Source organism: Amblyomma americanum, chromosome 3, assembly GCF_052857255.1.
Source record: "Amblyomma americanum isolate KBUSLIRL-KWMA chromosome 3, ASM5285725v1, whole genome shotgun sequence".
In the NCBI taxonomy this organism is placed as follows: domain Eukaryota; kingdom Metazoa; phylum Arthropoda; class Arachnida; order Ixodida; family Ixodidae; genus Amblyomma; species Amblyomma americanum.
Window position 1 is genome coordinate 133,291,441 of NC_135499.1, and position 12,169 is coordinate 133,303,609.

Genomic DNA, 12,169 nt, shown 5'->3' on the forward strand with positions numbered 1-12,169 from the left:
ACCTGCAGGTAAAGCATGCAAAATCTTTTTGCGCTAGCATTTGAAATGGTGACGTGATCACCGAGTGAAGCGGCGTCGGCGTTCAATCTTCTCAATGCGCGAGGCCTACTCGACCATACAGAAAACAACTGCACTGATATCTGTTAGAATGACCACCACGAAATAAGCACGTAATCAAAGCAGTTGCCACAAATAAAAGGAAAACAACTAAAGGACATTTGCAAGACTAAATTGGTACCAGTCATTGATTAAGGCAGAACAAACTTGACACATATATGAGGGACTTGCAGTAAGTTGTCGACCCCAGTATTATCCGCCGGTATTGGGGACTTAAGCTCGTAAGTGCAGATTGAGACAAGTCCGGACACGAGCATACAACAGCAGTTCAGACTGATTAAAGCACTGCAAGTGACAGGATGGCAAAGCACGGGATTTCAAACTTCGTTTCGCGATTAAACTTCCTTACAAAGGAAAAGATGAGCGCCGAAAGCGGAGGTCATTATTTTGGAAGATCGTCGGCGTTATAGCACATGAACTAGGCATTTCAGTACGCGCAGTCACCCGTATAATTCACGATGTTTTCATGGCGTCAAAGGCCATTTCCCGGCCGCTGCCATTAATGTTTAAGCCTGAACAGAAAGCATGTCACCAGCCACACAGCCACGAGGACTGAAAAATTCTGAGAAAATGCTAAGAAACTTCTCGATTTTCTATCGGTGATGAAACAATAGTCCCCTCCATGGTTCAGAACCTCAACAAGAGTCCATACAATATAACCACGAAATTCACAAGCTTCAAAGTAATTTCGTTTTTAAATGTCGGCCGGAAAGATGTTTAAAAAACGCAAACTTAAAGGGGCCATGACGGCCTATTTTCACGCATACCCTGCTTATCGCTTTTAATTCCCAACAGGTTAGATAACAATTCCCGGAATTTTCAGTTGATTCTGTGCGGTTAGTTTCTTTAAAATGAATTTTTTTCGTTCCATTTTAGCACTGCTTGCTGGTATGGCAACCTCTGAGCGCTGACGTCACGAGGGCATACACGCCCCGAATCGTCTGCTGCGAGCTGTTGAGGTGCTTGCATTTACGCCATAGACAGGGGTCGCTCGAAAAGTTTTTTCTTTTAGCTTATAGAAATAAATTGCAAATTCCGCGTTCTCTTTTGGGAAGCCTTCAACTTAGTACGCGAGCTGAGTGATCCTTGGGAAAGCGGACTTGCTCGTGGCGCCCGTTTTCCGGTTGTTGAGGAAACAGAAATCGATGGGCCCCTGCTTTGTTATTTACGCTTAGAAGCATGCTGTTCGTATGTTATGAGTGTGGCCTCTTCTGAGCAGTCAGCTGCTCCCGTATGTGAAAAGCGGCACGTGCACTGCATGCCTTCGCCGATCTGCGCCGTGAAAGCCGCGGTGTTTTGTATAGCTACCAAGTTCTTGTCCGCTATTCATAGGCTCAATAATTGAACTCAAATTATCACAAGGTGGCACTACAGTAACCTTGAGGAACGAAAGGAGCAGAGAAAAGTGCCGAGTGCGACGACTTCCCTGCTGCATGTACGCCTTTGTAAGTCGAACATACATCCCCTTCGAGAACCCTTTTGCAGGAACCAAGCTGCTTGCAAAACCCTACGCGACTCGAATGCTTTCACTGTCCGCACCGATGAATTGTCGCCGCCGTCATAATGAGTGCTTTAAAATAGTCGTACAGCATTTAGCATATTGCTGTGCACGCGCATTGTTCCCTAGGAGTACGACAATTACGACAACTGCAGCCCCGCGCTAAGGTTGTTTACATGACTGTGCGCAAACAGTACTGCTCGTTTACGTGGAATAAAACGCGTCTCCTTATCTTAAATATCACGTACTTTTGCTCGCGAATTGCACTTTTACTCATTTACACACCATGATAAGACTGCGATAAGCGCCGATGATGCTATATCACCTGCTTGGGAAACGCTTCGCGTAGGATACCGGCGCTTCCCGTTAATTGTAACTGCTTTCTCTTATATGTCACCAAAATTTAATTTTAGATCGCTCTGGCTAAAAATACGTTCGGACTTTACTTGAATTAATGAAAACAACCAGATTTGTGGTCCACAGTCGACGGCTGTTGCCGGCTGCCTTCTGCACATGCTATGCAGACCGGGTCACATATCGGCATTTCCCCCCTATTGTACTCGCGTCCTGCGATGTAGGCAGTCGTCGCCTTTAGGGCACTGCAGCCAAAACTACGCTCGGCACCTATTTTCAGGCGCTAAAGCTTGCGAGTTCACTATCCGCAATCGCTGATATCGTACACACGAATCCTGCGTACTCGCTAGGCCTCGTCACGAAAGGGGCCGGCGGTCAACCGTCGAGCGAAATTCAAGAATATGGCAAAAGTTCCTCACTGATTGGTAAGAAAGTGTGAAGATATGATATGTAGAAGCTCTTTTCGCTTTTTTCAATACGAATATGGTACACAAGCGCAGTTTTTCCGTCGCCTAACCGGGCGTGAACCTTTCGCTCGGCCGCACAAGCCCAGGCGACAGCGGCGAGCGACGAGCGGCACCGTCGTGCGGCGTTTGCTGCACGTGTCGCTGGCCTCGCCGATCGGTTCTATGCGCAGGCATTGGCTGAAAGCACATCTTCGCTGGTGCACGCACATCGCGTATGTCGCCGTGGCTAGCATGAGGTCCAATAAGTTTTAAAATTTTTAGGTTGTAGAATGTCATACCAACTTGTCCCCTACCAGTTTTCTGGTTCCCACTAAGATGACTCTTAACATTAATACGATAGGCGCTTGTTGTTCGTGCTGGCGTCGTCGTCGGTCTAGCGTGACAGACCAGTACGTCAGAGACGGCATTCGCATACCGACCAGCCCACTCACCTCGATTGCCGTCGCATCGGCCTATAGGGTGACCGGACCCTACCTATACCGAAGAAAAACTGCGTTACTGTAATTATCGCTTTTGCGGCACCAGTCACTCATATATGGGGGACGACTGCTACTTCGATCGCACGCGAAAGTACAGGGGGGAATGATACCTCGCTGCGCATATTGCAGCAACGAGAGCAGAGGACGTAGCTCCGAGCATGCCCTAATGTCGTCATGAGAGCGTTCAATAAGGCGGTCACTGCCGGTTGGAGCAGTCTCCCGGTCGCAATTTCGATCGCATTTTTTGGAATATACAGCGCGTCCAGGGCAGTCAAATTTCGAAAATTGAATCATAAGCTCTTGGATTAGATACTGAAGCACAAAACTGCAAAATGAAGAAAGATCATGTCATGACCCCTTTAAGACATGGATTCCGAAAGATAGGACGAGATAGCGCTGCGTCGTCCTGTCTTCCGCAGTACATGTCTTAAGTTTGCGCTGTTTTTTCCAAGCATGGGTTACCAACTATCCCTTTCGACCACCCTTGCAAGCTGGTAAGATTACGGCAAAACTGTAGAGAACTCAGGAGGCGTTTTCTTACTAAATTCACTACACACAAGGCGATGATGAAAAAACAGTATTTGAATAACCGTGCCTGGGAAGCTTGCTCTCTCTTCTTTTGTCGACTCGCTCCGCACAGGGATATCCGTGCCAGTTAACCGTCGTATCAGAAAATGTAGATAGAACGCTTGTTTCAGTTTCAGTTCAGCTGCAACGTCGTGAGTCACAATACCTTCGTTGTGGGTTTTGTCACTGCCTAACAGCCGGCGGCGACACGGTGTCCTTTCATTTCGACTGATGACCTGAAAACCGCAAATGGAAACGAAGGTTGGCACTGAAATTTCTACAACGTTACATCACCAAAGATAGGACGGAACTCAGCATCATGGGTCTTCTTGAGCGCATTTCGAGCAGGATATTCCCCCTCTCCCCTAAGTGCTTCCTAGCTCCATCGTTACATATTTTCGTTCATGCCAGCATCAGTTGCAAAACAACAGAAGCAAACTTAATTACTGTCTTTGCCAGCCTACCCTTATTTCGTTCAGCAAACCTTTTTCATATAGTCATCCAGTTTATGGTTGAATTGGGGCAATAATCAATGACAAGAACATACGCGGATCTCATAAACAGCACTGAACTGATGAAGTCAATGAACAATTTTATACGCATGAAATATTCCTTGAACAGTGGAGAGATCGGAGGCCAGCTGCTGTGCCGAACCAGTCGTTTTCTCTAAATTATGACTAATGTTCTCTAATGTTTATCTTTCTCTAAGCAAACCGACTGCGTTGAATTACTCATCTGCTTCACAAACTACAAAAGCTTTTAATGTCCCAACACTTCCGTTTTGTGCGTCACTTCAGCATCGCCGGACTCTTGGACAATGCTCTGTTTATATAATGGCAATGTGGTATTATTCTTCTTCAGAAATCAGCAATTGCGAATGGAAGCCACTGCATAACACCATGTCTGAACAGAATTACAGGAGTGAGAAAGAGAGAGAGAAGTTTTATCAATTTCGGCTTTCGAGCCCGGTGTTATAATCAGAAGCAGAATAAACTTTATTCGCAAAGGCTCCTTTGTGGGAGGTGAGTCGCTCTGGGCATCTTTCGTCTAGCCCAGGGCCCCCATGGAGACAGCTGCCGCACAGGCTCGTTCAATAAAGGCGAGCCGGTCCTCCAGGACAGTACTGGACAAGGCCGCCTCCCGCTTCTCCAATGTGGAGCTTTGGTGTGAAGGCACCGCCGGGTTACGTTGGCAGGATCACGTGGGTTGAGATAATTTAGCCCTAACCGCGCAATGTGGACATCTATTCTCATAAGCGGTGGGATGAGTTTTGCTGAGCATTGATAGGCACGGAAAGCACCCTGTCTGAAAGTGGCGTCAACGTGCCCCCTCCTCTTTGTCAGCTTAGGATGAGGCGGAGGGCACCACATCCTACTGCCTCTGATGTGCTCCAGAATTACGCCGTGCCGCTGGCGTACTGGCTCCGGGAGCCACGCTTCAGCCCCTGCTCAGAGCATATATAGGGTGCGCGGTCTTCTCGTTTAGCGCAGAGCGCAACTAGAATGTGACAATAAAGTTTTTAGAACTAAAGTTTCACTTACGTTTTTACCATTTTTGCTTTCTGTTACGACTGTATGACTTTTTCTGCAATGAGCTCTTCAGACGGTCGTTTATAATTGTGCGTACTACTACATGAGCGGCTACTTATAAAATAAAGGTTAATATAAATTGTACGGCAATTTTCACCACACAAGGACACCATAAGTTATACCGATAAGAACCGAAAACTTGTATGTGGAAAAGAATAATCACCGAAAAAACCCGAAAGCAGCCTTTGAAATAAATTAGCAACATCACAGCAGAAGGCGCAATGCGGATCGTACGAATTTGGAATCATATAACTGAATTTGACTGGGTTTACATAGGTATTTGCAATTTCGCTGGCTCCTATGTCCCCCGCACGGTGGTGGAACCAGCCAATGTTCCCGCTATAGAATGCCACGAGGCGGGCATCAAGGCAATAGTGCAATATACTGGCACTAGATATCTTTATTGAATTCTTCAGTACTCTTCAATTCTTCAAAGCGCGACCCGCCTCACAGAAAATGTGGCCACAGGAATCACAAGACACCAGACCCTTCAGCGCACTGGTCTCTCGTGGTTCTTCTGTCCATATCTCCCGAGGGTAACGCAAAATCGTCTAGCGTCAATTTCACACCGACTATATATAGCAAAGGTCCAACCATTGCTCGACTGAGCGTTTCACGTGCATGGATCGCACGTAAGCGTGCCGCATCGTCGTCATCTTTCTGTAGCGCACTCTACCACGCGAGGCCAGAATCCTTCCGTTGCTGATAGCCCTAAACGCTTCTCGCTCCCGCTGTCAACACGCTACCAGTGCATTCGAGACAGGCCGTTTACCGCTCCGCATACGACTCCTGCTATGCAACTGCGACCGGACCGCCTGAACTCCCCGTACGAAAGGATGATAGAAGAACCCCGCGAGGGACCCACTCTGGCCGATGTTGAACAGGGCGCTCTCTCGGCCCACGGTGCACTGCCCGGAAGCCATGACTTCGTGCCGGCAGCACCCGCGTACCCGGCTGTTGCATCGCCCTCGGGCTGGAACCCGCAGGCACCGGCTGAGGACGTGGACCCAGGGGCGTACACGGTGGCACCGGGCTATGGCTATGGCCCTCTGCTTCCGGACGATGGATGGCCGGCCGCATTTGCAGGGTATGCTTCTAACCTTTTTGCTGCGCCGAGTACTCGCTGCTGTAGCATGCATGCAAGCCCTTTACGCGCTGGTGGAGAAGACATGAGAAAGGGCCCGCGCATAAACTTTTCAGAAGCTTCTATGCGGTGTACTGGATCCCTTCCGTGCATATTTCCACGTACTGGTGCTGACGGTTGAGCAAACTTGTGCCCGCAAGGAAAAATAAGCGATGTCGGTGGCTGCGCGGTAGCCACACTTACACTTGACGGTCGTCGGATAACAATGACGTTGGCAGCCAGTCACGCTGTATATAAACATTAGTCGAAACTATGTAGATAAGGTCCTTACATTTCGTCGAAAACCGTCTGCGCAGAATCAGCCACGCGTCTTCGCACTCCTTCGTGAGCAATCATAGTCATAAAAGATAATTAATTAGGCCCGGGTGGCGAACCGAAGTTGTTGAGACACTGTGACAGTGACTATGAAGGAAGTAAAGAACACCCAGTGAAAGAGAAAAGGTAACAAAACAACATAGTTGCACGATACAGACGAGCTGCCGGAATAGCTTCACGATTACTCCACTCGTTATAACAACTGTATACACAGTGCCTAGAGTATATTCCAAGCACTATAGCAGCGGTTTGGCGACTGAGTTCACCATGACCTACGTTAACCCTCGCCAAGGTTCTAAAGAGTTCCTCGAAAACCGAAAGTGGCCATTTGGCAGATATTGCGAAATTGCGCAAAAAAAAAAGTTTACGATTCGCTCTGCGCATTATGGAACGCGGGGCCTCCATTAATATACAATTTCTCTGGCAGTGATAAGATGATGTGGAGCTGTGCCTGCATCGAATGAGTAAAGGTTAAAGCTAAAAAATTCGAAGTGACGCTGAAGGAATGCCTAAATTTATGCAGCTTACGTCGTGGTATGTGAAAGATTCTTGCGGCGAATTTTAATTAATTAGCTAATCAATGAATAAATCAATCAGGCGTTTCTCCCGCATAAATTCACATACGAGAGTTCGTTACACCTTTTATACCGAATCAAGAACTTCAAAACTAAAACTACGTTTTTGAGAGCTTAGCAAACCTTTATGAAGACGTTGGACTTTTGAACTATTTATACACACGAGTTAATGATCCTTGCAACGTACAACCATACAAAATTATGTATGGTCTACTCACCACGTAATAACTTAATTCCTTGAGTAATGTGACATGAGTCTCGAATATGATTTGAAGAGTTATAGCATACTTAAATCAAATTGTGTCCGAAAATTTCCAGCCATCATCCTATTTACCTCATGAAATGTTTTCATTGCTAATGAAATAGATATCCCACGACGCATTTTCTGCTCGAGCATTTTGGGTTCTCTACCTGCATTTTTGAATCTGCAAAAGCTCCAATAGCCTGAAGGCCTGCAGCATTCATGTTCAGGTCGCCGCTACGATCAGCCCTTTAACGCAATATTAATTGAACAGCTGCCCTTCAAGGTTTCTTGCCTTCCTCTGTGATTTGGTATTCTAGCGCACGTCAAAAAAAAAAAAACCAGGCGGTTCATTAATCCGACGCCCTCTACTACGGTCACTCCCTTTCTACCCTTCTACCAGCGTCTTCAGCCTTTCCCACGTGGCGCGGTTTGAGTGTCAATTCTTAGTGAGACAGTTAATCCGCCTTTCTTTTCGTGATAATCAAATATCGCTACAAGTTCTGGAACCAAAATATATGCAAAGAGAACTTATCATATCAGTGTAAGAGAGCCTTATCAGTGTATAAAGAAGCAATGTATATCTCGCTAACTGCACTTGGATTACGCTGGCGGGTTATGTGCAATGATAGGGAAATAGAGAAATGATGCAGCGCGCTTGCCTTCTCCCCTCTGCATTTACTTGCTTGATGTGTTTCTTGAAGAGACCACAATAGGAGCGCGGCGGGCGCGCTGGGTCGATGTACATACTATTATCATTGCTATATTATCATCCTAAGCATCATCATTATTATTGCTCTCAAAAAAGCGTCACGCTGCATGCGGTAAACGCGTATATCTCAGGCGACGCCCGGGCAGCACCAGTTCGGGATCGGCGAGTTGTGGCGACGATGCAGGCGTAGGTTCCAGGGCGACGACGTCACGCTCATCTCTACAGCGGCGTAGGTCGACATCGAAAAGAATTGGCCGGCGAGAGGCCATGTACTGGGTCATGGGGCTGGCCATCGTCTGCCTGCTCTCCGCTAGCGCGCTCAGCATCACCATGCTAATGCGGTATACACTGATGCAGTTTCCGTCTTTCAGCAAGTGTACTTGTTGCCTTGTTTTTTTTTTTTTTTGTTCTGCCTATTTAGTATACCTCAACGCACATATAATGACTCTGAAGACACGCAGTTACATAATTTTTCTTATTCGCCGCTGTGGTAAACAATGCAGATGAACAAAAAGAAAAAGTAATGTGCTCCCAGCGGTGGGTCTTGTGCGACTCAGGTTACTCTTCCCGAGCGACCAATCATTAATTTAACTGCCGCTTGCCACGGTGGGCAGTTTTCTCACTATCCGGTGGCCAGGTTGTGATGACGCTGCAAGGTCACGTGACCTAGGTGGCCCACGTGCTTCCTAGGTTGCTCTCTGGGCTCCACCTGCCAGCGTTGGGCCCGTGATTTTTAGCTCACAACGCCGACGCCGACAACACCGACTCCGGATTTTCAGGACAACGGGGCCTTAAACGCTATCGCGTTAAAATGGCAGTTGGTAACCACTGGCAATCCTTCGCACCGTCTTGTATTACTCCGCCGACCAATCACAATAGTAAAAGAAATATTTTTTTAACGTGATAGCGTTAAAGGCCTCATTGGCCAGCAAATCTTTCGTCGGCGTTGTGAGCGAAAAATAAGGTGGCGTAGAGTTGCCCAGGTGGCCACCCGCCGGAGAAGGAACCTAGATGGGCCACCAAGGTTACGTGACCTTGTGACGTCATTGCAACCTGCCCACAAGATTGTGAGCAAACTGTCCACCGTGGCAGGTGGCTGTTAAATTAAAGATTGAACTCGAGAGGTTTCTTTGGAAGCTCTACCTTTGTCGCACAAGCCCCACCGGTGGCAGCTCCTGCCATTGCAGGGCAGTGGCGAGTCCCTTAACCACTACTCCTTCGTGGAAGGAGTGGTGTGAGGACTCCCCGGGACCTATTGATGTAAAGTTGAGAATGACTTATTCCTCATATGAGGGTGCTAACTCATGAACGCTATCGCATCGTATCGTGTGTCTCCTCCAGGTTTTGATACTGACTATATCGAGCAGTCCAGAGGCACTAAATTCTGGAGCTTATAATTTCTTCTATTGGTTAGCTTCTTGTTTATGTCACAAGAAAAGCTTTAACAGTGGACTACTTTTGTCACTGAGTAATTCTGTTTGGCGTTCACTGCAGACTTGATTTGTATCTGACTTTAGAGTTAACGGCAAGGTGTACGTGCGCTCTTCCTACTACCTTCTGAAGCACTGCATTTTCCTTTCACTGCAATGGCCTCGATGGCTGCTGTAGAAAAAAAAAACTACCAGGGGCACTCAAGTCGACTCACGTGCTATGAATGCGACCTTTTGCACTATTGCTGTTTCTGTTGGTGCATTTGTGGTTTGTGCCTTTGTGTAACTTAGTTCGCGTTGGTCACCAAACCTCACACCATTCGGAGCTCCGTAGGTAAATTAATGCCCATATATGCAGAATTTGTCATTCTCTTCTTAGCATTGGTAGACGGCGGCGAGTCCTCATACTACTACCAGCCCCGTGGCGCAGTGCATGGTTAAGCGATGCACCATTGGACTTCCAGGTGGCTGTTTCTATCACAGCCACCCATAAGTATTGTGCGACCAATACTGGTGCGACGCTCCTCCGAACTTACCCGAGCTTTCTCCTACTCGCTGCATCTTGCGCAGCGTTCCCCCGAACTAGAGTTTACACCAGTTATTACCGAGTAACTCGAAAAGCTCGGTAAGTGTGCACACTTTCTGTTAACACCTTCTGTTAACGCCACGCATGAGCCGGTTAATGCTAACGCATTTAAGAAATTCACTAACCGCAAGTTGCCTCATTTTTATCAATTCATCTCAGCTCAGATTAGGCAGGTCTCATGTTTTTATGCAGGTTCAAGGAAGGGAAACGCGACAGGTCTTCAGATCGAGGGCTTCAGTTTTAGACCAAGTCCCCGGCTGCCGGAGAGTCCGGTTTCAAGTTTGACATCGAGTACCGTCCGTCTGGGCGGGGCGGAGGAGGTGACTCGTCGAGCACTGGCATCACGTGGACGGGGAGGAGGCCGCCCTTCTTTACTCCCACCATGAGGTCCCGTCCGCCGCGACAGTCATCATCTCACTTCACCTGGCTGCCCATCTCGCCGGGAGACGAGTTGGAACCTGAAACGTCCGACGACAACAGCTCCGCCCCAACCGCCGGAACGGAGTCGAAAGACCAGAACACCACTGCGGGCCCCGCGTCGGACGATTCTCCATCTAAGGCTTCGAGCGCCGAAGTCAGCGACCAGACCAGCTCCGTTAGCTTGACGGACAGTTCGTCTGACGAGTCGACCGACAGCTCGAGTGAGAGTTCAGCTGAGAGTCCGACTGATGAAGCCAAGCCTGAGGCGGCTAGGCTGTTAAAGCAGCCGGATACCGCGGATGCTGCACGGGCCCCCGACCGAGGTAGCTACGACAGCGAAGTAGGAGGAGCTCTCGAAGCACGACAGCCTATTTCGCTTCCCGGCGACACGGGGCTGTCAGTGGCGATCGCCTCGGCCGCGAGGGCGTCCAACAACACCATGCGGCAGGCACGCATCTCCGACTCCGCAGTGCATTTCTCACAGGAGAGAGTGAAGGCTGGGCACGCCCTTCCAAGGTCAGCAACTCGAAGTCTTTATAGACTACTGTGCGTTTTTCAGATATTTAGAGCAACTGCAGCTGGCCAGTGCGCTGGCTATAGGCAGTGTACGCGATATTTGAACCGGGAAGAAATGATTGATTCTACCCGCACGATGTGATGGACTAATGACTGAAGGAACGTTACTACGCTACAAGAAGTTGACGCAGCGCGTCTTGTAGCGCCGTAACGTTCTTCTATACATGAGACCTAACCAACTGGCCAAACTTGCTGCTTTACTGCTGTAAGACCGAACCTTGAAATCAATTGTCTGTATACGAAAGAAAAACAAACCTAGGCGGTACTGTGATTTCAAGCGGCACAATCAGGAGGTGGCTAACAACACAAATAATTACTGGTAGATACCACAGCTGTGATCTGGTGTAAATTGTTGATCTCTATAATCCATCAGAGAGACGTAAGCTTATTAAACGTTGTTTTAACACATCGTTACTTATCCTCGACCATGCAAATTTGTGATACGCCCTCTTAGTAGGGTACTTTTTCATCACCGGGTCCAATTCGAATAGCATAGCTGATAACAGAATACAAATAGAATATTCGTAGACATATTTTGTCAGGAGCCCTCCACTACGGCGTCCCCCGTAGCCCATGTCGTTTTGGGCTGTGAACGTCTTGTACCATATGCGATACCATTTTTGCTACATGTAATGTGCGAGCAAGAACAGTGGAGCGTTAGCAGTGTCACCAGTGTCGCTGTGGTACGGCTCTATAACTCATGGAGTTATGGCTGCAGCGGTCAGAAGGCGCAGCACTGATGCATGACTATGTGCCATAAGCATAGGAAGATTAATGTTTACTTCTGTTGACGACAGGGAAACCCTATAGGGACACTAAAGTCACTGTAAGAGAGTGCTATAGCATATGATTTCACTAATGCCGCATTTTCAGTTGCTACTTCTGTGTCTGCTTGCGTAAGTTCTTTTTTGCAGTTGTCGCTCCATCAAGTGCCATATTCGTACTGCTAGCTGGAGTAGCAGGTATCCGCTATGCTGTGACAGTGCTGGCATTTGCATATGTCACTTCTCAGTCTAGATTGCAGTCTTGAAACTAGGCTGCTCCGAACCTGTCGGGCAGGTTGTGACGACTTCTTAAGGTTCCGTGACCTCCCTTAAGG

The 12,169-nt window shown here is 48.0% G+C and overlaps 1 protein-coding gene across 1 annotated transcript; it reads left to right on the plus strand.

Annotated features, from left to right (window-relative positions):
* The first annotated feature begins 5,743 nt into the window (after positions 1-5,743).
* LOC144123322 (uncharacterized) lies at positions 5,744-10,989 on the plus strand. The gene is made up of 3 exons (XM_077656171.1): positions 5,744-6,158; positions 8,190-8,399; positions 10,267-10,989. Exons 1-3 carry the CDS (start codon positions 5,866-5,868, stop codon positions 10,316-10,318), a joined length of 555 nt encoding a protein of 184 aa, XP_077512297.1. The 5' UTR covers positions 5,744-5,865; the 3' UTR covers positions 10,319-10,989.
* The last annotated feature ends 1,180 nt before the right edge of the window (positions 10,990-12,169 follow it).

What these genes read in the sequence shown, in the direction of transcription:
- LOC144123322 (XM_077656171.1), top strand. Translation starts at nt 5,866, where the DNA reads ATGCAACTGCGACCGGACCGCCTGAACTCCCCGTACGAAAGGATGATA. An exon ending in TGGCCGGCCGCATTTGCAGG is followed by an intron (nt 6,159 to 8,189) that starts GTATGCTTCTAA and finishes CGTATATCTCAG; the next exon opens with GCGACGCCCGGGCAGCACCA. An exon ending in AGCATCACCATGCTAATGCG is followed by an intron (nt 8,400 to 10,266) that starts GTATACACTGAT and finishes GTTTTTATGCAG; the next exon opens with GTTCAAGGAAGGGAAACGCG.